Below are 27,286 nucleotides of genomic sequence, written 5' to 3' on the forward strand. Positions count from 1 at the left end.
CTTCACCCTAGAGGGTGAATCAGTGGGTATCATGAAAGTCAGTGGACACAATCATTTAATTGATGAGATCTGCAATTGTGATGGCATGTAGTTGAGGCAATTATATGTGTGCATTATGAATGTCTACATCAAACCCTAGTATCTATCTCTCTGTTAACCACCATCTTGAGAAAATGTGCTGATTCCTGTAGTCGGTATGCAGAAGAAAACAATCTGTCACAGGAATTTTCTCCTGCAGACATACATCTTACTATACGCATAGATTCTTTCTTGTGAAGAGACAAAGTTGATCATTGTAATTGACTGGATAGCAGAAGCATATGGCTGGTGGGGGCTGGTGTGAGGGAGACTTACTTCTCATTATTTACCTTTTTTGTCCCTTCTTAATATTGTGCCAGGATATATATGTTATTTAAAGATGAATAAAATAAAAATCTTGAATAAATAAAGCTAATAAACTTTATATAAATAACTTTAAGAGACTACTCCCCTTTTCACTTAAAAATATCTGACATTTCCTCTATGTGTAACATCAGCTTACTTTTTATTGAAAGTTGCAAATTTAAATTCTGTTTTGGTATGGAGGAAGGAAAACATTTTTGTGTAGTACTCACCCAAATATAAATAACACAGATTAAGAATTCTTAGAGGCTGAATAATTTATGATATGAGTGATGAAACTTCTCTTGTTCCATAGGAGAAACTCTATAGCTTTAGAATGCCCATTAGTAAATGTAATAGAATTGAAGTAATTCTATTCTAGAAAACCTTTCGCCATTAGGATCATATTTTCAGTATCAGTTACCTGGTGGTCACACTGTGGGAAGATGTTTGCTACAGCCCAGACAAGGCAGCAGCTGAAACAAAAGGTCAATGCATCCTTTCAATTCCACACTGATAATGTTTGTCATCTTACTTTGTCCAATCACTCGTAGAGGTTGTACCCTTGTTTATTCTGAAACTTAAAAAGACAAAATTAACTTTTTTTTAAAATTTTTAATGTTTATTCATTTTTAAGAGAGAGAGAGAGAGAGGGAGAGACAGAGAGTCAGAGCATAAGCAGGGGAAGGGCAGAAAGCGAAGGAGACACAGAATCTGAAGCAGGCTCTAGGCTCTGAGCTGTCAGCACAGAGCCCGACGCGGGGCTCAGACCCATGAACTGCAAGTCGGCGCTGAAGTCGGTGCTTAACTGACCGAGCCACCCAGGCGCCCCCAGCAAAGTTAACTTTTAAATTGACTGAAGGTTTTGTTAGAAAGTTGATTACTGCAAAATCAGCAAAATCTGTTTTTAATATGTTTTTCTTTATATTGTCATCGGTTGAGTCCTGATTCTTATTTGTGTACTTTATTTTATTCTTTATCCTATTCTATTTCTACAGACTTATTGAAACTTAAAATAGAAGGCTATTCCCATTTCCTCAAAATATACTCTATTTGCTACCTTTCCTAAGGAACCCATTAATAAGAGGCGAGATAGGAGGAAGGTCATATCCTAGGTAAACAGGATTTAGAATTCTGTGGTTAGTATGACATACTGTGTTGGCGTATATATGACTTTTAATTTTATACATGACATAATAGTAATATATAATATTATTATATTATAATTATATAATATAATATAATTATATATTATTATATCATATATTATATAATATATTATATTATTATAATAATATATAATATATTATTATATAATTATAATATAATAATTATATTATATAATGTTATATTATATATTATATTATTATATTATAATACTATATAATATATTATTATATAATATAATAATATAATATAATAATATATAACATTTAATACATTGTGTGCTAAGTGACCCAAATGGAGAATAAAGTTAGTGAATACCAGTAGGTTTTCCAAAGAGAAAGGACAGTTAGACATTCAGGAAAAAAGCAGAGAAAAAAATTAATGCCAGGCAAATTTAAAGAAGCATAATATTGGGGTTCCTTGTGACAGAATGCATTAACTTTTTAGAACAGAGTCAGTGTTGTCTTCTGTCCTGCTATTATTGTAAAGACCTCTTTGGTTTGTCTGCCTGTCCTAAATTTCCTTACTAGTCATTGTCACGTTTAAAGTGGAAGGGGCAGGCGCCTGGGTGGCTCAGTCGGTTAAGCGTCCAACTCAGGTCATGATCCTCTGGTTTGAGTTCGAGCCCTGCATCAGGCTTAGAACCTGCAGCCTGCTTCGGATTCTGTGTCTCTCTCTCTCTGTGTCCCTCCCCTTCTCACACTCTGTGTCTCGCTCTCAAAAATAAATAAACATTAAAAAATTAAATAAAGTGGAAGGAAAGCTATCATAGATGGTGTTAATAATTACATGGGAACAGGAAAGATAGCTAGTGTTGTATCCTTTCACAGAAGATTAGAAAGACTAAGACTGTTGAATGTCGGAGCAGAGGAGAAGGGATCTTCCACTTGGTATATCCTGATGTGGATTCATAGTGTCACAGATTGGAGATTAATGGATAAATATTGATGTTGCAAAGCGACAGAAAAATCCAGCCTAAGCTGGCTGTCACAAAAAATGTAATTTATTGCCCAGTTTTGGAAAAGGCCAGGGTAAAGCTGGATTCAGGAAGCTAAGCTTGGTTGTCAAGACTTGGCTCTTCTCTACCTCTTGGCTCTGTCTTTGGCTGTGTTGGTTTCTTTTCCAGGCTTCAGAAGAAACTGGCCCCTATCAAAATGATCCCGAATCCAGCAGTGAGGGGAATCTGCATACTTATGCTTAAGCAGGATTCTCAGAATTGTTTTGTTGACTTTGGCCCATTGCTGTGATTATCGTGGAGCTAAGGACCATATCTTGTGGATCTTCATATCCTCAGTGATTAGTTCAGGGTGTTTGTTGCACAATGTATAGTAGGTGCTCAGTATACAAATGTTATACCAAATTTTAATCTGCTCTTCTGAAAGCAAACAATTTGCATTGTAGCAACTATTCTAATATAATCCTGACTTTAATTTCAAAATATTTTTTTGTGGAATTAGATGACTTGTTGGATAGGCTGAAAGTGATTACTAAAAACTAAAGACTTTGTGCCTGTGTGTGATCAGGACTATCAAAATTTCATAGTAAAATCAAGAAATAAGCAAGAAAGTAACATAAATCTCATATTGTTTTAACACGATAAGAAATCTATTCAGAGATAAGAGATCTTTGGCAGGAACAGCTTTGATTTCCTTTGAATCACACTGAGCGAGGTAAGAGAAGAACATGGACGATAGTTAGAAAAGAGAGGATCTGAATATTGGAATATCATGCCACTGCAGAGCAGAGGAATGCCTTCATAATGCTAAAGTTCTTTTTTTTACAGTTATGACAGAATATGAGTTCAGCACATCTTTAAACACATGTTGTTTGAAATTCATTTTATAAAGAAGTTTAGAATAGGTAGTCTGATGGGTCATGTAAGACTTTTCTTTAATCCAATAAGAAAGACCTGAAATAGATGTAAGACTTATGTGTTGTGTCAGTCACTAATGCTAATCTTCTGAGTTTAATATAGGGAGTTCCAAAGACTGGATTTTTAGCATGATAGAGGAGAATATACCTAGTTACCCTAAAAAAGAAACTTCAGCATTTGTGTAATTATGCCTGTCTTCTAATGGGAACTTCACTTCTAAAGCTTTTTCTTCATCTTTAAATTTCTATTGAATGCCAACTTTGCCTCAGCAACTTTTCTTACAGGTTGAAAAGATGAAAGCAGGGGAGATTCAATTATCAATGATGTCACAGAATTTGAGGCATTTCCAATCATGCTTGTTTGTTCATTTCACATAATCTCAAAACTCACTGATGTGCACCAATTTAAAATGAATTTACTGACTTAACCACAAGATCTTGGAGCTCTAATTGCCTGGGAAACTGCAAGAATGCACCATTTGAACTCATTGGTCCTGACATTAAAAGATGCTGTTAAATATTTAAAGTAGTCAAGAGAACTGCAGTTTCTGTTAAGTAAATATAGTGTTTATTAGAATAATAATGTGCCAACTTTTAAGATACTTATACAGCTTTTTGGTAGTTTTGGCGCATGAATTTAAAATATTTGAATGTGTAAAAATATATAGCATAAGCAGTCTACTAAATTTTTCAAGATGGTGACATGTGATTTGCAAGAATAGAATATAAGAGGCAATATAGTATGGTTTTTGGGTAGAGAGTCTGCAAGTAGACTGCTGGGTTCAAATCCCCCTTGTCCTCTTAACTAAATAACAGTGCGTGTGTTAACTAGATGGTCTGTGCTTTAGTTTCCTTAGCTATCAGTGGGATTAATGCTACTAGTACCTTCTTCACAGAAGGTTGTGAAGATTAAACGTGTTTTCATGTATAAAAGTATCTACAACAACACTACATAAGCATTAGCTTTTCTGGTTTCTTTCTATAGGTAATTGCAGTTTTTCTTCAGGATATATGGAATCCTAGAATATAATATAGTAACACACACAGAAATATATGTGGGAATTCTATAGTAAGTTCAAGCATATTGCCTTGAAAAATTCAGTAATTAACTCATAGCTCCAAATGTGGTCTGTTGTACATCCATTTCAAAACATGCTCCTCACACTCTAATTCAGTGTATGTCAAAATGTATGTTAAGGATCAGTTACTTTAGAGTGAAAGGGCTGCCTGTTAGATGTAGATTCCTGGGCCTCAATCAAATTCACCGGATCAGAATTTTTGAGTCCGTGAGTTAGCATTTTAACAAACATTTGACTTGTTTCTTATGGAAGACAAATTTTGAGAAGTTACATCTCCAGCTGTTCATGATTCCCCCTTGTCGTGCTGTAATTCACTTACACTCTTTCTCACTCAGAACTTCAGGTGTCCTCTTACTTCTGTCAGCTCAAAATTCTATCACATCTCACGTTCAAGGGGTTTTTTTTCTTTCGAAATCACAGTAGACCACAGTTGATCTTTTTCTTACGCATCGCTGCCTCATCACCCCTCCATTCTGTATTCTCTTTCTCATTCCTAGTTCATTTCTTTCCCACTATTTGTCATAAGTGAGGTGTGAAATCATTTTGGCTTTAGAATTCCACAGAAAATCTTAGTTGTCTTTGGTGGCCCAGAATTGCTCCTAATCTCCTACCTCACTCAGGCTTTGCCTTTTTCCTTCCCTTTCTCTCATTCTTTTCATTTCCTTTCTTTGGGCTAACATTACTGCCTTAGAAGTCAGGGAAGAGAGAAGTTTTATTTCTTCTTGCAAGTCCCTTTATCCCCATGGCAGGTGAAACATTCTTAGAGAGAAGGCACAGGTGTAGAACATGCTTTAGTCTTCCAGAATCTCTGGTCCTGTTGGCCCATGCCTCTTTCCTGGACTCCATCTGACCTCTGCATCCCTGCCTGTGGATTTTGCAGTTTTAACTACGTGAGACGTCATTAAGCAATCTCAGATTGCATTGTTTGAATATACTTGACTGAGAAAATTGAATTTAAAGTAAAATATATCAAGATCTCATGTATTTGGTGGTTTTTAAATACAAAGCCACGTGTAGCCATGTGGCAGTACCACATACATGAAAATTTTATTACTTCTTGACCAAGGTAAAGAGTAATAGGAAGCATTTTGGCTCACTGAGTGCATAATGCAACTCTCCTTTAAAACACATGAACTTGTTATGTTCGTGTGACTGGTCACATAATCCATTGGAATCTTAATGATCCGTGAGATCAATTGTTCACGTTTTTAGAGGTACATCTACATTACAAAACAACATTGCTTTCAAGAGGCCACTGCACTGTCGTGCTTTTGAAAGCACTTGAATCACACAGGGCTGCAAGTAGGAACACTATTTATGCGTCATAAACACACACATTCTAGTAAGAAGAAAACAGTACAGTTATGGAAAAGAAGGAAATACACACTTTGCCAAATTTACTTTTAAAGCAACATAGACATTTTCTAAGAAACGATGTTAGTATTTTAGGTAGTAGAATGGGAGAAATTTAGGTCCTGGAAATTTATGTTGAAAGCATTAGCATTTCCTTGCAATAACTAAAAAATTTTAAAAAGCATTTTCAAGTAAGACAAATGTCAGGAAAAAGTAGACACAACCAAGAAATCAATTTATTAATAAAGTTTCAGCTTCAGCTGCTTTTATATCCCAGTTTTAAGAGTTCTCTCATAGTTTTGTGATAAATAAATAGATGAAGAGGCCCTATTAAGATCATTGATCGACTTGATAATTTTTTAGTGTTGGCTTGTATTTTACAGTTTCATTTTGGGGAGAAGATGGGCTTTAATTCCATTTCCAAAGTACTGATTTATGTTTTTCTTAGGATAAATTAGAGGGTCAAAAATTTAAAAACCCTAATTTGATAAATAAGTTTAAGACTACTGATAACTATTATCTTGTTATATAGGTTAAAGAACAAAAAGTAGTTATGAATTGTAAAAAATAATCATAGAAGAGATTGTGATTTTAAACTTATTTCTCTGATCCCATATTTAAGTTGGATGGTTTAATATTTGATGTATTTATGTCTTAGTTCCTTACTGTCTAGATCTTCACTCTGTTTATATCTGTAACAACATGGTCTAATGAAAATATATTAGGTATGTTTTGTGAACAAAGCTTTTTTCTTTTTTTCCTAATAGGGATGCCCTCTGCATCTTTATTAGTAAATCTCCTCTCAGCTTTATCCATCTCTTATGTGTTTGGAGAAACAGAAATAAGGTTTGCCGGACAGACAACATTTGTAGTTAATGAAACAAGTACAACGGTTATTCGTCTTGTCATCGAAAGGATAGGAGAGCCAGCAAATGTCACTGCAATTGTATCGGTAAGAAATGATGTAGCTCTGTTCTTACTGAAGTAGATGATATGATATTTCTTAGTTTCAGCGACAAGAATTTTTCTTAACTGTTTGAGATTCTGAGTAGTTTCATTATGATAAGTGATTTTCGGGTATACTATTCCTTTCATATTTCCTAAATTTTTTTTAACTTGAGATTCTGAGTTGTTTCATTATGATAAATGATTTGTAGGTACACTATTCCATTCATATTTCCTGTAGGTTTATAGGGTGCACCAATTAGCATATGCACGTGGCAATAATAGTAAAGATATAGACTGATTATTTTTAAATGTTCATATGTTTATTTTAAAACAAATAAAAAAGATATCAGTAAGTATTCCTAGGTAAAATAACATTTACTTCGGGTAATTTGGATTCCAGTTATCTCTGCTCAGATATATATTTCAGGTGGCTTAGGGAAAAATACATAAAATTTTTAAAAGTAATGGCAGATTAAAAGTGAATTTTGTCAGAAAGCTTGGGAGAAATTAAGTTCATTAACTTAAGTACAGGTTAGGTAGAATTTGTTAAACTGTCAGGTTATCTTGCACACGGTTTAGTTATTGTATGGATTCAGTGTGCATATATCTATGTCTACGTGTAACCAGAAAGTAATGTCATATGACCACTAAGGATATTGCTGTATCTGAGGCCCAAAATACTTGAAATTTTTTTTTAAAAATAAGTTTTGAAGTAGTGGGTTAAATTATCACATTGTGAAACATTGTAAAAAAGAGATAAAAAAGGAAAAGAAAGATATAAAAAAAATATGAAACAAACCCAGTTTTATAACTTTGTGCATTGCTTTTAGTTTTTAATTGATAATATGTGTGTATATCTTTACTTATTTCATTTTAACGAGTATACATTATAGTTGATAACCTTTTATGCATAATTTTTATTGTATCATAAGAATGTTGTGGGGTGATTCTGTCATTTTTCACAGCTTTTCCCCATGGTGGCATCATCATTTCCCAATTATTTTTCACCTGGCTTTCACTGAGGTTTTTCCAATTTTTGTTGCTGTAAATGCTGCTCTGATGAAAATGTTTACATATGCATTGATTTTTGCATATTTTGGATCGTTAAATGATTTTTGGGGTTGGGTTCCTGTGTTTTTATTTGTTTCAGTGGCTCTTAATAGTTAATGCTTTGTAAAAGACTGCAACTTTTTATATTAAGGTATAAGTACAAGTTTTTCGGTACCCTTAACTTACTCGGATATCTCAAGTATTTAACCTTTATTTTTACAAATGAAAACTAGAAATTGACTATAATTTCCCAAACATGTTCATCATTTTTTATTTGCACTAAATCATGGTTTTTTTTCTAGTAGATAGGTTATTCATTCTGAGTTCTTTGGCAAAATAAACCTCATTTAGATTTGCACAAGAAGTTGTTCCTTTATAATTTCATCATTACTGCTCCCTTGAAAATCTGTTAGCAATGCTGATGTTGTAGAATGAAGCCTTAAAAACTTAAGGAAAAGTTTGTGATGAGTAATAATTTGGAATGCTGAAAGAATTGAGTCTTTATTGGTACTATGGGAAAATATAAATAAAACTTCATTTGACAGTTCTGGAAAAAGTACTTCTTTGAAACTGATAGCATAAGTAATTTTTATTTTCCTGATGTATTTTGACAGGCTATTTCCACTTCTTCTTTGAGGGAGTTTTAGCTACAATTTTTTTTTTGTCAGGTTTGCTGTAATCCCCTTGAGATCATTCAAGAGGCAGAGAAAAAAAATTCACATCCATACTTGCTATGCAATTATTACTTTTCTGTGTCGTGATTCCTTTACCTTCTAGAGCATAAACAAATGTTTCTGTTTAGAATCATTTTTAATCATGTGTTTTGAAGCTGATTTTTATTGGTTGTTAAATATTTGTTTTGTTTTTGTACATCCATTATATAAACATCAGTGTCAGTTGATGACTACTGTGTTTTCTGTTGATGGCTCCAATTAGCATCAGTTTGGTTGTCCTAAGAACTGTCTCTGTTTTGCATTTGATAGCTGTATGGAGATGACACTGGTGACTTTTTTGACACATATGCTGCAGCTTTTATACCTGTTGGAGAAACAAATAGAACAGTGTACATAGCAGTATGTGATGATGACTTGCCAGAGCCCGACGAAACTTTTACTTTTCACTTGACATTCCAGGTAAGTCCTTCTTGCCCTGCTGCCCACCTTGAACTCACAGAAACCTCCCAATGCTTAAAAATCTGTTTCTCTAGAGATAAGCCAATCTAGAGACTGGAGGTGGTTTTCAAAGAAGTCAGGACTGACAGTCTCTTTGGCAATTCCATGGTCCGGTTATTTTTCCTCAGACAATCTTGTTTAGAAGATTCTACAGTTAGTTTCTGGATCCATTCAGCTTATTTAGGAATTGCCATGACAGATGCTCAAGAAAAACCTGTCTTCCCTTTGGCTCTTTTCTCTTTTATCCCTCCCCTGCTACCAGATGCACAAAGAATGACCGAGACTTCTGAGTTCAAAGGAGAGGGATACAAAAAGCAGGCTTGGAAGTGGGAGGTCCCTGTGCCTTAGAATCATTTTGGAGTAGCTCTGGGAAAAATGTTTGAATAGCCTAAGGTTTAATTGTCCTTTATGGCTTGATCTATTAGGTTGAGGTAATGACTGCTAACACTGCTGTAGTTAATTTTTCTGAGGGGTATTGAGAATTCTTTTCAGAATGATTATATTGGTATGAGTAAAATTTTTATGAAAATGATACTTGAAATAATCCTGTTTTGCCTTTGTATATCACTTTTTTGCATATTATGCTGCCGTAGAATATCAATAGAAATGTTGTAGAAAACTCTTCCCTTATTAATCAGAAAAAATGTTTTAATATTTTATCTTTAATTTGGCTTTATAATTTATAGAGTAAATAATTCTTAAGTGTCAGCACCTTCTATAGTGAGAAGAAAACACGTTTGAATAGAATTTTATACTGCTTACTTAATTCTCTGTTATATTAGTAATGAGATTGGAGTAATTATAATATAGCATTACTAGCCAGTGTTTGCTTATCATTGTAATGATTTAGTGATTAATCGTTTTTGCAAGTTTTTGAAAAGTTTTTATTTGGGACTTCTTTACCATGTTGACTTAATTTGAAAACATTTTCTTAAATCTGCATTAAAAGTATGCTTGTATTTTTATTCATAGTCTGAACAATTACTTAAAGACAGAAACTCTATTAAAATCATTCTTTTTTTCCTTTTATTTTTAATTTATTAACTTACCTTGGGGCTTTTATTTTAGAAACCTTCAGCAAATGTGAAGCTTGGATGGCCAAGGACTGTTACGGTGACAATATTATCAAATGACAATGCATTTGGAATTATTTCATTTAATATGGTATGGTTACAAACTGATCAATCTTGTGGTTGCTAGATAAGAGTTACTAAATTAAAGAAATTTTTTTAGGGTTTATTCATTTTTCAGAGACAGAGATCGAGCATGAGGAGGGGAGGGGCCGAGAGAGAGGGAGACACAGAATCTGAAGCAGGCTCCAGGCTCTGAGCTGTCAGCACAGAGCCTGACGTGGGGCTCAGACTCACAGACCATGAGATCATGACCTGAGCTGAAGTCGGACACTTAACTGACTGAGCCACCCAGGCACCACAGTAGTTATTAAATTTTTAAATTATTTTTCATGATATTACCTGGTATCATCTTGCCATTTGAAATTTAAATAAAATTCGCTCTAACTCCATCCATATCCCATATTCTGTAGACTGTCCATTTGTTCTGCCTGAGATTTCTTCAGATTGAGGAGGCCTATGTGATCTTGGCTGTCTCTTGTCCTATTCTTCTGCTGATCATTCCACCTGATTCATTCGTTACTTCCGTTGGTGGTCTGTAACTTGGATGTTGTCTTATTCTTTTGCATCTGTTGTAACAGAATTCTGTAGACTGGTGGCTTAAAAACAACAGAAATGTATTTCTCACAGTTCTGAAGGCTGAAGTCCAAGATCAGGGTGCTAGCAGATTTGGTGTCTGGTGACGGCCTGCTTCCTAGGGGTCTTCTTATGCTTTCATAAGGTAGAAGGGGCAAGGAGCTCTCTGGGATCTCTCTGATAAGGGCACTCATCCCATTTGAGAGCTCTGCCCTCATGATCTAATCACCCCAATGGCCCTGCTCCTACAGTTTGAACATGACGTTGGGGGGGTGGGGACACAAACATTTAGTCTTGTAGCAGATGTTGTAATCTAGTCCCTTTTGCTTGATTTTCTCAGCTGCCTCTTAAAGAAAATCTTGTTTGTCAGCCTTCTCTGAAAGTTGGGAGATGAGAAAAACATTGAAAGAATACTGGAAAAACCTACAGTAAACTGAAAATTCAGTAGCAGACATAGTTCTTAAAAATTCTATACTCAATCCCTACACTGAGATTTTCCCATTTATTAATATTTCTTAAAGGTTGAAATTCCTTGTCATCCCCCTTAGTTTTGCTGAGCAGTTCATTTTATTCTCTCTGATCGCCAGATTCCTATGTTCCCGACCAGTTCTGTGTTCATAGAGTTTTATCTTTAGAAACAAACCCACAAGCTAGGTCCCCCACTGAGAGAAGTTGTTTCCAGCTCCTAAAATAAAACAAAATTTATCTTGGGTACAATTGGATTTTGCCATGAAGTTTTAGACTATAATAACCTTCCTGATATGGAGTCTTTTTGAATCATGTTACTAATTATCATTACTAAAAGATGATGTGGTACTCCCCAGCTTTTTATTTATTTTCCAATTTAGATTGCTGCTGCAGTTGGTAGAATGTATGTCATTTTCTTAGTACCTTAAATTATCTTTGAAACAAGGTGGGCTATAGATAAATATCTTTTAATTGCAGTATCTTTATTAAAAAAGATATGTGGATAGTATCAATGTAGTAGACATTTTGTGACCTCCATTATATTGTCATATACAAAATTAATTAAATTAATTAATCAGTCATTTCTATTTAAATTATAGGGAATTATCAGTTAATTATGAGGCAGGCTCACTTAATTGCTTAATTTCTCTCCTTATTGTCTTTCTTTTTTCTCTTATATTTACTCCCAACCTATCCCCACTATCCTCATACTGACTTGTTTAAAGGTTCCTTCCTTCCTTCCTTTCTTCCTCCCTTTCTCTTCTTTCTCTCTTTCTTTTTCTCTCTCTTTTTATTCTCTCTCTTTTTCTCTTTTCTTTTCTTTTCTTCTTTTGTCTTAGCTTCTGGGAATGAATCCTAATCTTTTGCATTGGTCACAGGTCCCTGACTATTGTGGTCACAGTGCTGCCAGGCAGCCTCTGACTGGGCACCTGCATCATGTGGTTAAAATTAAATTAACTAGCTTTTGAGCTCACAGTAGTTAGTAAATAGGCTGGATTTGGTTCCTGGCCTGGATGATGATTATACTGATGATGAAGATAGCACTGATGATGTTAGATGTCTTTGGGACAGGCATTCCTATCCCTGTTTATGGATGGGAACACTGAGACTTGGTGTCACCAGGAAAGATGGGCATTGCTGCCCTAGTTACCATGCACCTGGCTGCTTCCCTCTTCCTCTTCTTCTAGCTGGAGTTTCAGGCAGCCAAGCCAGAGTGTTTCAGCATTTGAAGTCCTGGCTTCTTCTTTGCTTCAGTGATCATGTCCTGAAAGCATTAGCAGTTCTCTGCTTTTCGCTGATAGGCTGACCACTGAGGAGGGAACAGTGGTTGGGAGCAAGGCCTGTGGGTGGTACTTCCAGTGGGTGGTTGCAAATGAACTGCTCTCATCTGGAGAAGCAACTCGTTTTTGTGACCTCTTGGGTCTCTGGGGCATTTGAGTTTGTTGTCTTTCAACTAGATAATCTTTACGGTCCCTCAGCAGAACAGCTAGTTGATGGAACCAGAACAAGAACTTACAACTTTTGCCTGACTAGTTTTATGTTCCCTTTACACTATTATTTTTTAGCATTTTTATTAGATACACCTAATTAATGCTAGGAAGTACAGCACTCTCAGGGCACCAGGTGAATTAATTTATCTGTGGAAATTTAGTATTTCTAAGGTAATATTTTGCACCACTCTACCTCTGGTTGATGAGTGCCTGATTTGTCTTTGTTCTTCCCGATAGCCTTTTTCAATCACAGTGAGTGAACCTAGGGGCAGAAATGAATCTGTGCCTCTTACTCTCATCAGAGAAAAAGGAACTTATGGAATGGTCACTGTGACTTTTGAGGTAAGTGTACTGTGCAATCACTTTATTTTTTATTTTTTTTATTTTTTGAGAGCGAGAGGGAGCAAGCGAGCTGGGGAGGGGCAGGGGGGAGAGTGAGAGAGAATCTTAAGTGTATAAACAGCATCTCTTCTCAGAATTCAGTCTCCCCCGTGCCCTTCTTAGTTTTTTTTCTCCATAATACTTGTCATCTGAAAAATATGTATTTCTTTATCAGTTTTTCCTTTCGTTAAATGTTAGGTCCTTGTGGGTAAGGAGTTTACCTGTTCACTGTTGTATCCTTAGCACCTAAAAGAGGTCAGGCACAGAGTACTTAACTACTTTTCAAAAGGAATGATTTTATTACATCTTTATATCTAGCCTGTTAGTATGTTGTTATGATTATTTTAAAGATGGGGAAAGTGCTGCTTGGAGTTGCTGAATACTTGCCCAGTGTTAAACAGTCACTGGTGGAATTGCCATGTGATTCTATGACTTAAGAGAATTTACCAATTTTGAATACCTTCTTCTCATGGAAGAATACATTTTTTCTCAGGTTTAATATAATGGCTTGAAAAAATAAAAAAGAGAAAACTCTTAGAAATCATGTAGTTTAATGTGATTATAGTCCATATCTATAATTACAGGCCTTGACTATTAATTACAAGGGCAAACTTATATACAGTTTTCTATAATTCTTCTTATAAAACATTTTTAAGTAAAAACCAGATTTTTTGTCATTTAACATCACAATAATGCTTTCTTACTCTAGTGAAATATTTTGCATTTATGGATGGTACTATGTGTTTCTTTTCAGGTAGAGGGTGGCCCAAATCCACCTGAAGAAGATTTGAGCCCAGTTAAAGGAAATATCACCTTTCCCCCTGGCAGAGCAACAGTAGTTTATAACTTGACAGTACTTGACGATGAGGTGAGATAATATAAATGCTTCAATGGGACAGAGATTCTGTCTGCAGTATAGACATGTTAGAACATTATGTCAAGCATTAAATTGTGTTCAGTATTTGAAATTATTCAAGAACTTAGTCCTATGTAAAGCTAGTGTATTGTACTAACTAGTTAGTGTATACTTTAGCTATAAATAGCCATTTTGGTGGATATCTGGTAAATATTTACCTTATTTATTTCACAATTGTGTATATAAAAGCTGATGAACCTGAATATAACTGGCAACCACACGTAATACAGTAACTTAAGTATTTGGTAAACCTTGATGATTGTTTTTTGTTAGTGATTGCAGTTTTGAGTAGGTATAGTCCTACCTACCCAGCATAAGTATTTTACTATAAAAGCAAAGAAAATTCTACTGTAATTGATATCCTTTTGTTTAGATATTTTAATTAAAATTTTTTTTAATTAAAAATTTTTAAAAAATATTTATTTAGACACAGAGAGAGACAGAGCACGAGAGAGGGAGACAGAATCCGAAGCAGGCTCCAGGCTCTGGATGTGGGGTTCAAACCCACAAACTGTGAGATCATAACCTGAGCCAAAGTCGGACACTTAACCGACTGAGCCACCCAGGCACCCCTTGTTTGGATATTTTAAATGTTCACATTCATGGGAAAGCTTTAGTTATTTTTACATTTCACATTGAAGCTACCAAGGATTGAGATAAATGAGATAGCTAACTTAACTAGGGAGAGAATTGATTTTGAACAATAATGTGCAAGGATATCTCCGTGAGCTAAATGAGAGAAAACATAACTTTTACACTTGATCTTAGCCAAAAAGCTGAGACATGATTGAGAAAACATAACTTTTAATGAAACAATCTTAGTATTGTCAGAAAAAAGAAGAGAGAATAGCTGGGAATTTATAACCATGCTTCTACTTTCCAAAAAAAAAAATCAAGAAACCAAATCACAACAAATCCTAAGAGTATAAAAACAAATGAATTAGAAGATATTATTAGAAACTCTCTCCTTGAAAAAAGTGAAGTGGTATTAGCATTGATAACTCTAGTTGATCTGGTTATGTAAACTAATAAAAACCTTTGGTTTTTAGATCCTTGGAAAGGTTATAATTTAGGGCAATGATTAATTATACATTTTAACTATAAACCTAAAAGATCATCTTCTGAGGATAATGTACATCATGGTACCTACAGTTAATAAAACAGTGTTGTATGTTTGAAAGTTGCTGAGAGTAGATCGTAAGTGTTCAGCCACACACCTATAAGAGTCAACTATGTGAGGTGATGGATGTGTGAATTCTCTGGATCTTGGCAATCATTCAAATATGTGTATGTATATCAAACCATCATGTAGAATTTATAGAAAAAGCTCAAGCAGTATAATGAAGAAGAAATCCCTAGGATTTCTGTGCAGTTGCAAAAAAAAGTTTCACTTTAACCAGGTGAACATTTGCGTGATAGTGACTCTTAGAACTTGTTCTCCAGAGAGGCATATTGTGTATTTTGGAAATCATGATTGGTCTCGTACATTTACCTCTTGAATTAGAAACCATTTAGAGAGAAGCAAGAATAATTCACATGGTTGAAAATTAACCATTTGTATATGATGTTTAATGTAGTTTTCCAGATTCTTAGATATTATATATCTATAATATTATTACAGCTTCTTAGATATTCTTATATTTATTATTAGATTACCACAATGCTGCTTTTGATTCTACTAGTCTGATAAAACTAGTAAAATTTTATGTCCAGTTTTACTGTCATATCATTAGCATTATGTAGAGATTGGTCAAAGTTAAAGACATATACCTATACTTTAATACTTGTCCAGACAATTGCTTTATGAACTTTTCTTTACCTATCTAAAATATATTATTTAACTTAGGAAAATATTTTAATATATAGCTATTAAACAGGCCTCTCTGTTTCCTCCCTCCAGTTAAAATATTTCTGTTTCTATGTTTGTATTGAAACATAGTGACTTTGTATACTTTGGTTTCTTTGCAGATGTTTTGGCTACTGATATTTTTGCTCCTGTTTATATTTATTTGACAGGTACCAGAAAATGATGAAATATTTTTGATTCAACTGAAAAGTGTAGAAGGAGGAGCTGAGATCAACATCTCTAGGAGCTCAGTTGAGATAATCATTAAGAAAAATGATAGTCCCGTGAGATTCATTCAAAGTGTTTATTTGGTACCCGAGGAAGATCACATACTCATAATTCCAGTGGTTCGTGGGAAAGATGACAGTGGGAATCTGATTGGATCTGATGAATACGAAGTTTCAATCAGTTATGTTGTTATAACCGGGAATTCAACAGCACATGCCCAGCAGAACTTAGATTTCATTGATCTTCAGCCAACCACAACTATTGTTTTTCCACCTTTTATTCATGAATCACACCTAAAATTTCACATAGTTGATGACACCATTCCAGAGATTGCTGAATCATTTCATGTTGTATTATTAAAAGATACCTTGCAGGGAGATGCTGTGCTCTTAGGCCCTTCTACTGTGCAGGTCACAATTAAGCCAAATGACAAACCTTATGGAGTCCTCTCATTCAACAGTATCTTGTTTGAAAGGACAGTGGTAATTGATGAAGATACAACATCAAGGTATGGTTGATTTTAAACCTTGCTACACTTATTTTATTTTTTAAATGTTTTTAATATTTGAAAGGTAGGGGGGAAGGGCATAGAACAAGAGGGACAGAAGATCTGAAGTGGGTTTTGTGCTGACAGCAGACAGACTAATGTGGGGATCGAACCCATGAACTGTGAGATCATGACCTGAGCTGGAATTAGATGCTTAACTGACGTAGGCGCCCCTATTTTATTATTTTAAAATAATACGTTATTTGAATATATTATTCCAAGATTTAGTATTTGTGGTGTTGGACATAGTGCCAAACTGTGCCATTTCTTCACCATGGTTTTGCTGTTTTTTCTTCTTATTTTCAGAGTAATTTAAATATGCAAGTGAATTCACATTATGATAAATTCCAAGGACACATCTTCATATCTACCCCCTCATATTAAAAACATTCATTCTTTGTGATATGGATTCTGCTTTTACTAATATCTGATGGCCAGTTTGACATTGAAAAACCTAGCTAAGGGAAACATAGTATAATATGTGACCTTATATATTTCTTTTAAAACTCTAGATTTGAAGACATTACAGTGGTTAGGAATGGTGGCACCCATGGGAATATTTCTGTGAACTGGGAATTGACACGGAATAGCAGTGATGCTTCACCGGTAATAGCAGATATCAGACCAAGTTCCGGAGTTCTCCATTTTGCACAAGGGCAGATGTTGGCATCAATTCCTCTTACTATCATTAATGATGATTTTCCGGAAGAGGCAGAAGCTTATCTACTTCGGATTCTGCCTCATACTATAAGAGGAGGTGCAGAAGTGAGCGAACCAGCAGAGGTAGATCACTTGTTATGTTTTACTTCTGTGAATATTTCTGTGTTACAGAGGAGCCAAAGAATTTGGTCACACAAATCACTTTTATGCTTAGTTTGATGCGCAAATCACTTTTATGTTTAGTTTGATACAACAGGAGAAACACTGGTTTTGGAAATGACATTTGTTTCTTTTGCTCAAGACTGTCTCTTCTGTAAATAAGAAGTTCACTCTTCAAAAAGATCCTATGAACAGTACATTAGTAAGGTCGTCAAATCTATTTTTTTTAATTCTTTTTAATGTTTATTTATTTTTGAGAGAGACAAATTGTGAGTGGGAGAGGGGCAGAGAGAGAGGGAGATACAGAATCTGAAGCAGACTCCAGGCTCTGAGCTGTCAGCACAGAGCCCAATGTGGGGCTCAAACTCAACAAACCACGAGATAATGACTTGAGCTGAAGTCAGACTTTTAACCGACTGAACCACCCAGGTGCCTCTCAAATCTGTTTTTGATTCATATTTTACTCTGTTACATATAAAAAGTGACCATCTTTAGACATGATCTGTAAATGAATACTAAAAATCAGAATAGCCTAGAAAATAAATAGTTTGGTATTGTCAGACGTGAGAATTCTGTACTTTAATATTTTATTTTTATCTGCAGCTTTTGTTCTACATTCAGGATAGTGATGATGTTTATGGCCTAATAATATTTTTTCCTATGGAACACCAGAAGATTGAAAGCAGCCCGGGTGAACGATATTTATCCCTGAGTTTTACAAGACTAGGAGGAACCAAAGGAGATGTGAACATGTTTTATTCTGCACTTTATATTCCTGCTGGAGCTGTAGACCCTTTGCGAGCAAAAGATGGCATCTTAAATACATCCAGGAGAAATAACCTCATTTTTCCAGAGCAGAAAACCCAAGTTACTACAAAATTACCAATAAGAAATGATGCATTCCTTCAAAATGGGGCCCACTTTCTAGTAAAGGTATTTTAATGATTAAAACAGTTTAAACTTTGGCTAACCTGCACATGTACTTGTCTCTGTGAGAGAGTTAACTGAACATTACCTTGCCCTTATTTATGGTTTAGATTCTACCATTGGTTACTAAATTTTGTTGAGGGGGTCCAAAGAGAGACTGTGTCTGTTCCCAAGCCATATAAGGATGAATAAAACAAGGATCCTACTAAAGTTAATATTGTAATCAAGTGATAATAAAAGTACACCAACTTGAAATGCAGGTCAGAATATAATGGGTGACACAATCGAGTAACACAGATTGTTTAATGAAGAAGGGCCAGGGAGTGGGGAGATAGAGTGAGAGATCTGCCATTCTTGGAGTTGATTTGGGCTAATGTGACATAAGAATGGGATTTGTAGGATAAATACTGTTTTTCATGATGGCTGCTGCAGGGAAGGCATTCCAGAAATAAAAAAGCAATATGAGAAAAATTTTGTAGATATTTTTAAATAATATACTGAAATCTGATTCTTTTGTCTATTAACTATAGATACAATCTCTGGCTTTTCATCTCTTTAATAATAAGAAGTTAGGGCCCCATAACATATTCTTCCATGTTGTGTGTTTTTTTTTTATTTCTTAACTCTTATTAGCCAAAATATTATTTTGTTGCCAAAATTTTATTTATTTTAATGTTTAGTTTTGAGAGAGAGAGAGACAGGCAGACAGAGCACGAGCCGGGGAGGAGCAGAGAGAGTGACAGAATTTGAAGCAGGCTCCAGGGTCTGAGCTGTCAGCACAGAGCCTGATGTGGGGCTCGAACTCCCAAACTGCAAGATCATGACCTTCGCTCAAGTTGGATGTTTAACTGACTGAGCCACCCAGGCGCCCCTTATTGCCAAAATTTTAAAAATCTGCACTCATTTGTGATACTGTGGCTCATTTTCCATGCATTTGGTTTTGGTTGCATCTGAAAATTAGCAATAAAATTGGTGCTTATCAAATTTTGGTTATGTATAAATTTAATACAGAATTAGGTAGTATGAATGGATGGATAAAGAGTTTATAATCCTGTGTCACCACACATTTTGCTAACCGAAATATATATCAAATGAAATAGCATATTCCATTAATTTTTTTTGAATCATGCACCTTTAAACTGGTTGCATATTTTTGCCTAGAGTTTGTTTTGTGGTTTGTTGTTGCTTTCTCTGGTATTTGTAATTGCTGTCTTCCTATATGCCATCCTTACCATGTTATAGCTTCCAGTTGTCTTATATGTTGGATGGTGAGATTAGCCATATTAACTGCTTTTTATGCTTGCTTCACACCTGCTACTTGGGATGGGTTTTACTGAGCTCCTGAATTTTCCTGATCTCTTGCCTTTTCCTTCTTGAATTGTGTTTTAGTTTTGTTGTAGTATATCTTCCTCAAATACATGTGCACAAAAGGAATATGCAAGGTAAACTTTTGAGTCTTTGAGCAGCTGAAAACAAAATCTCAAACTCAACATTGATAATTTGGCTTGGTAGAAATTTTTAGATTAATTTTTTCTTCAGCACTCGGAAAGTATTGTCTTTTAGCTTCCACAGTTTTTGATGAGAAATTTGAGGGGAAAGACATTATTTACCTTTTTAGGTAACTTGCTCATTATCTCTGAAGGCTTTTTTTAAATGTTTTTGGTGTTCTGAATTCTGCAGGGTTGTGTCCCACCTTGCTTATTAGCACTTGGTGGGATAGCTCTTTTATTCTGAAGACTTTTGTCTTTTTTTTTTTTTTTAAGCTGGGCCACTGCTCATGCTTGTCCCATTTGTGTATTTCTTTTTAAAATTAGGGGCGCCTGGGTGGCTCAGTTGGTTAAGCGTCCGACTTCAGCCAGGTCACGATCTCGCGGTCCGTGAGTTCGAGCCCCGCATCAGGCTCTGGGCTGATGGCTCAGAGCCTGGAGCCTGCTTCCGATTCTGTGTCTCCCTCTCTCTCTGCCCCTCCCCAGTTCATGCTCTCTCTCTGTCCCAAAAATAAATAAACGTTAAAAAAAATAAAAAAAAATAATTATTATTTTTTATTTTAGAGAGAGAATGCATGCGAGTAGGGGAGAGGGGCACACGGAGAGAGAGAGAATCTTAAGCAGGCTACATGCTCAGTGCATAGCCCATTTTGGGGCTTGATCCCAGGACCCTAGGATCATGACCTGAGCTGAAACCAAGAGTCGGACACTCCTCCAACTAAGTCAGCCAAGCACCCCATTGTTTGTGTATTTCTTGAGGATTCCTGGTGGAGGGGTCTAGGTTACCTGTTACGGAGATATATGATTTATCAGTATATAGAGGATGCCTCTTTGTAATATGTGTACCCAGAGGGAGACCTTTTGGCACTATTCCCAGAAATTTTGTCACTAGTGGTATGAGAGTCTGCCTGTTTATCTGTATTATTATTATTATTATTATTATTATTATTATTATTATTATTTTATGTCCCCTCAAAATGGGGTACTTATGATGTGGTGCATACTTCTGTCTATGAGGATAATGCATTCTTCGGAGCACCCATGAATTTCTCTTGGAGTGATGGGTGAGGAGAACATGGCCTTATATACAGTTGTATCTGCCTCCCCTTGGCTTGTGGGATGCTTTTGTGATATGACTGGCCAGATTGCGGGGAGGGGTCTGGATCTGTGAAGTGGATTGAGTGCATGGTTGAGCCTGTGGCCCTGGCCCTGTTGAACAAGAAGTTAAAGTGACAAGAATGTGGCTACTAGAACACATTTAGAGATACATTTAGAAAGCTGTGAGTTTGGCCTTATAAAAAATGTCACAACTTTTTTTTTTTAATATATTTTTTAACGTTTATTTATTTTTGAGACAGAGACAGAGCATGAATGGGGGAGGGTCAGAGAAAGGGAGACACAGAATCTGAAACAGGCTCCAGGCGCTGAGCTGTCAGCACAGAGCCCGACGCGGGGCTCAAACTCACAGACTGTGAGATCATGACCTGAGCCGAAGTCGGCCACTTAACCAACTGAGCCACCCAGGTGCCCTGTCACAACTTTTTAAAATTAGTCCCAATAGATTGAAATACATACTGACTTCACCAGCTTGCGCTTAGGGCAGTATTTTCCCAAGTTAGGAGTTTTCAAGAGTCTCTGGGCGATAATAACCTCTCAAGAAGAATTTCATAATTTAATGGAATTTTTTTTTCACTTTTGGGGTGAACTCTGTCCTTTGCCTTCTCTGCTGTTGTTGTCTGGATTCAGAGCTTTCTTATTAATAGACATTGTCTTAGGCTTCTGTAAAGAATACCGTAGACTAGGTGGCTTAAACAGCAGATATTTATTTTAAATAAATGTCTCCCAGTACTGGAGTCTGGGAAGTTGGAGATCAGGGTGCTGGGCATGGTGAGCGTCTGGTGAGAGCACTCTTCCTGGTTTGCAGACTAATAGTGTCTTATTGCTGTGTCCTCACATAGTGGACAGAGAGAGAGGAGACAAGCTCCTTGATGTCCCTTCATATAGGGTCATTAATCTCACAAGAACTCTACTCCATGACCCACTTATCTCCCAAAGGTCCCATTTCCAAATGCCATCTCACTGGGGATTAGGTCTTCAATATGTGAATTCTGGGGGAACACAAACATTTAAATTCATAACATATGTTTCAGTGTATGTCAGTATTCAGTTCTCCCTCTGTCTGCCCCCAGTCTTGCACAGGGCACAAATGATACGTGCACTGAATTATTATCCCAAGTGAAATGAGCAGAAGTTTTACACAGTTACTTTTGCTTTCATGGAGGCCTGGTCCTCCTGGCATCATGGTAATAGTGTAGTGGCAGGAGTTGAGTTTGGGACTGATGATGCAGTAAAGTTGATCTTGAGTCATAGACAACTTTTCTGTGCCCTTTTTAGCTTTCTGATTTTTTTCCTCATGCTTCCTCAAAACTAGTTTTTTACTGTGATATAGACCCTATATCTATATAGGGTCTGTGCCAATATTAGTAAGCTTTTAGTCTTTTGAAAATATCCAATATCTCTATCCAAGTAGCTGCAGAAAATCTCTTTGTAAGCAAAAGCTTATTCAGAACGTTCTCTGGATCAGATATTATCCAAGCTATTTTTCATCTTTCCATACGAACATGACAGAATTTCCTTTCTTGACAATACTTGAAAAGTAAGGAAAAGCTTGAAGAAGTGTATAATGTCTGAATTTTGGTGATGCCAGTTTAGAAATCTGTTTGCACCACTAATTCCAGACTCAATTCTTTATCTCTTCTGTATTCAGTTAAAAAACAAAAGGTCTTACAGCACAGACAGTTAATTTAACACTATAGGGCGAAAGAGACATTATTAGTCACGGACACAATTCCTCAAGGTTCAAAACAGCTGTAGGTTGTGGAAGGCTGGTGGAAATTAGAAGGTTGTATAGTTTGTATAGTACATAATGGATGAGCAACTCAAGAATAGGAGGCATCAGTCTCTGTGTGGAAAGTTGAATGAAAGTGAAGAAAGGAGAATCTGAGACATGAGCTCCTCATTCTTCACCAACCCTCTCAGCTGAGTACATTAGTCTGAGATACAACTTTTGGCAGGCTTAGGGTTTGCTAATGTGCTGTCCCAGTTGCAAACCATCTGAAAGCAAAGAACGACTCTTTGTGAATGGGGCAGTTTGATTTAGCAGATGCTTAAGGAACCCAGACAAAAAGGCTTAGAGACTAGGAAATAAGCCTTGGAAAATTAGCATTTTCCTTTGGATCAGCTCATTTCATAGCCTTCTATATCTTCTTTCTTTGTGTTTTCAAAAATATTATATTTAGAATGAATTCTGTAGCTTTTTTGATAAATGTAAGCTATGACTTATTTTCCTTCTTTTTAGAAAGTTTTGAATGAAAAATACATTGAGTTTTTTTCTTGATATAAACAGTATTATTAGTTTAGCTCTTTCTGAGCGTATGGGAATGAGATTGTTCATTTACAAACACATGCTGACTCACACATGGCCATATATTTTAGAAACATCTTTGCCTTCAAGCAATGCACTTATATTTATATGTGATTCAAATATACAAATTTTATGTGTTTCTTCTTTGTGATATTTTTTAAGATAAATAGTAATTTATATGTGCACATATATAATCCTTTTCTCTAGAAAGAATGACAGTTATGTGTCTTTTACTGTTTACCTTTACATTGTATTTATTTTATAAAGTAAGTGCAGTATACTTACATGTTCTATTTTACTTGAATTAGTCTACATACCATATTTGCGGGAGAATTGGTCAATCTCCAATTCTCCAATCTCCAATTCTCCAATCTCCAATTTGTTTTCTTTTACTCAAATGACTTATTTACCAAATATGTGATTTTTCCTATCTTTGTCTTCCTGTATGTGATTTTTAAAACAAAATGTATGACATTTAAAAAAGGCGTTTACTTTTGCTCTATAAAATATATATTGTTTATCATAAAATGGGAGGTTGTATGTCGGATCAGAATTAGTCCTGTCCACTTGTGGAAAATCATCTTAAATTGCAAGTCTCTTCTGATGGTACTTACTTGCATCGTTTCCACATTACAAAGCCTAACAGAGGGCTCTATAGAGTGGGAGGTCCATAATGTCTTACTAAGTTCAAAATTGCTTTTCAACTTAAAATCTCTATGATTTTTCCAGTCTTGTAGTGATTGTCTGTTCCTATACTTCTCAAGTGAACACTGCATGGGTTGATCAGCTGAATTTTGGAAAGTTAGAATATTAAGATGTTGAAGGTTTGTAACATACCAAGATTCCTATAGAGCTCATCTTGTGTTGGAGGGATGAGTCGACAAACATTTACTGTGTCTCAGCTGCAGTTTTGGGTCTATGTCATGGCTGGGAAAAGGCTGAGAAGACCACAGACTCACAAGGACTTTGCTGGAAAGTAAAAGTCTGGAGTGCATAAAATGATGAGCAAGAAACATGTGAAATTTATGATAAAGTTCTAAGTTCAGTGAGGTTAATAGTAGAAATTCAGAAAGAGATAGAATAAAGATGACTGTAGATACCAGGAAATCTTCTGGAAAGAGAGGGAGATTTAACTGGTGTTTAAGAGTAGGTACACTTTGGACTTGTGAGATGATGAGAGGCCATTCTAGATGAGAAGAACACCATGAAAGTTATTCTAGTGGCCATGTTCATTAAGTACATACAGGGATAATTTGTGTTATACGTAGGCTGTTTTTCTTTGAACAGAAAGACATGTTAAGTTACATTTGGAGTTCTGAATGATCTTCTGATACTGAATTTTCTCTGTCAGGGAAGGGGGAGTGGGTGACTGATTGGAGGTGTGGTGAGTGGAAGAGAAGAATGAGATATGGGCAACTCTTTTTGGCTTTAAAGTCAAGATAGTTGGGTATAAGTGATAAGGAGGTAAAGAAGATGGCAGTGTTGGTGATGTTAGTGGTGACGGGACATGGAACAGAGATACTGATTTCTATTTTGGACATTCTGTCTATAAGGTGTCTGTGTGACATTTAGATGATGTCCTGTGACAGTTGATTATAAAGATTTAGAATTTGAAGGAGAGATCTAGGGATTTTTAAGGAGAGTGTATGAAATTATAAGATAAAGGGCTTAGGAAGAACCTTGGGGAATAATAACTGAAGAGCAAAAAGAGCCCAAGAAGCCAGTGCAGGAGATTGAAATAGGATGGTGAATGAAAGAGGAGGTGAAATTGCCAAGTTTATTTGTGAACTTTAGCCGTATTTACTTTGGTACCCCTTGCTATTATGACTTTTTTTTTTTTTCAATTTAAAAATTTCTGTTCTTTAAAATTTTTCATTGTGTTTGTTTCTTTGTTTATTATAGTTGGAAACTGTGGAGTTGGTGAACATAATTCCCCCAATCCCACCTATAAGTCCTAGATTTGGGAAAATCCAAAATATTTCTTTAGCGGTTACTCCGGACATTGCAAATGGAGAAATTGGCTTCATTAGCAACCTTCCAATCATTTTGCATGAACCAGAAGATTCTGCTGCTGAAGTGGTAAGTAGGCTTATTCTAATTGATGGAGCCTAATGAGTCTTGAGATAATGCACAGACACTATTTTTCTTTTTTAGTATTAACATACAAAAGCAACAGATCTTGAAAAGCACCAACATTTACAGCAAGTCTTCAATATGTCATTTGATATAAATAACTGGTGAGGATGTGATTTTCCATCATCTTTTGCCATATTTGAAAAAATAAAATTAGAATTAATCGCTCATGGCCAGAATTGAGTATTTTGACGTGGCTACTTTTAGGTAGTGCTATGACATTTGACAGAGTGATAGCCAAATATATTTTTTTGTTGCCAAGTCATGTGTACCTCAGGTATCCTTGGCCTGTTCCATTTCTTAGCATTCCTTATGCTTGCCTCCTGGGGCAGGACTGGGGTGGCTGCCTTGGGTTCTCTGCTTGGTGATGGAAGTGATGATGGTAAAGTAGTGGAATGCGAAATCCTAGGAATTTTATATTATATATATGGGCAAATTTTTGTGTATGCGCACACACACAAAAGCATACTCATATATTCAGCATCCCTACCTGCTCCCTACCCTAATTGAATTTTCCTGCCATCTATCCAGGGATGGCTCTAACCTTCAGCTTTACCATTTTCTGAGTCACAGTCTATCCCTGAGACCCTTTCCAAGTCTCTCACACTTCTGTTTGATTTAAAGTAGTTTGGGGTTCAGATCAGAAAAGAAGATAACTGTTTTTGTTATCAAAGCCTCATGTCAAAATGGGGTGTCTGCAACTTCCTTTGTTTGTATATTTCATTCTATAAATAGGCAGAGAAGCTAATTTTTTAAGATGGTTGTGATTTTTTATATTTTTTCTTAATACTCTGTTTCCTTCTAAAAACTAAAAAAAAAAAAAAAAAAAATTAAAGAGTGGATTGCTTTCTTTCATTCATCTGTCATTGTACCATTTCATATTTTTCCCTTGAGAGAAGTAAGTTTTGAGGGAAAATTTTGGGCTCTACGAACCTGAATTCTTCTCCTTCTGGGAAACAGAAAGGGTGGAAATTTCCCTTGGTTCTGTTTCTCTGTGTTTCATCTGTAGCCCAGGCCACACCCATTCTTCAGGGTGATTAAAAGGCTCAGCCCTCTGTTAATTTTTTTTGTCTTTCCTAAATATCTTATTTTGCTCCCTAGTCTCCAGCCCTGACTATTGCTAGTCAAATTAGCAGAATGGTTAGTAAGGAAAATATCTTCCATTTTTCAAGATGAGATGTATTAAAAAAGCAAAGAACAAAGAAAGTACCTTTTTTAGGGGCTTAAAAAATGGCATATCTACCATTAAGTATTCATTTATATTCTTTATTTGAAAAAACTTTATCATTATCTATAATTTATCCTTTTATTATGTATATTTGAAAAATATACTACACTTAAAACTACCAAATATAATTTGTTTCAGAATTATTATAATATCCTTTATTTAGATCCTACAATGGAGAGGCACTCTAATCCTCTCCACAAACTTACAAAATAGGGAAACTCTAGCTTCATTTCACTTGTGGAAATTGAGGTCAGGGAGGTTAAGTAACTTGTCCAGAGTAACCCAGAATTATGATTTGAGTATCTGATTTTGTTTCTACTGCATTTATTGTGTGGGTTAGAAACATTTATTTATGGTATTACTTTGTATTTTTGCCCTCATCATTTTAGGATGCCTCTCACATAATTTTCTAGTTTTACTTACAAAAGCTCATTTTTCAGTTTATATTGTGATATTACGTTAATTCTTTTTTCAGAGAAACTGCAGTGGAAATGTATTCTTCAGGCAGATTGTTCTGTTTTTCATGATTTTTTGACTTTTAAAATATTTTTCTTTTTATTAAGACAAATCCCAGGTTAGGGATACTTTTGGGTGGGAGCAATTTCGTAGATAAATTTGATTAGCAAATACTAATAAGAATTAGCTATATCTAAAATTATTTTTA

The 27,286-nt window shown here is 35.5% G+C and overlaps 1 protein-coding gene across 1 annotated transcript in view; it reads left to right on the forward strand.

Annotated features, from left to right (window-relative positions):
* Positions 1-27,286, forward strand: part of ADGRV1 (adhesion G protein-coupled receptor V1) — a 568,614-nt gene that overhangs the window by 32,995 nt on the left and 508,333 nt on the right. The window contains 9 exon segments of the mRNA XM_045497872.1: positions 6,620-6,804; positions 8,834-8,983; positions 10,091-10,186; positions 12,924-13,028; positions 13,822-13,935; positions 16,000-16,565; positions 17,117-17,387; positions 18,027-18,356; positions 25,164-25,340. Coding sequence (XP_045353828.1) covers positions 6,622-6,804; positions 8,834-8,983; positions 10,091-10,186; positions 12,924-13,028; positions 13,822-13,935; positions 16,000-16,565; positions 17,117-17,387; positions 18,027-18,356; positions 25,164-25,340 — 1,992 coding nt within the window. The 5' untranslated portion in view covers positions 6,620-6,621.

The sequence above is a fragment of the Leopardus geoffroyi genome, chromosome A1, assembly GCF_018350155.1.
Source record: "Leopardus geoffroyi isolate Oge1 chromosome A1, O.geoffroyi_Oge1_pat1.0, whole genome shotgun sequence".
In the NCBI taxonomy this organism is placed as follows: domain Eukaryota; kingdom Metazoa; phylum Chordata; class Mammalia; order Carnivora; family Felidae; genus Leopardus; species Leopardus geoffroyi.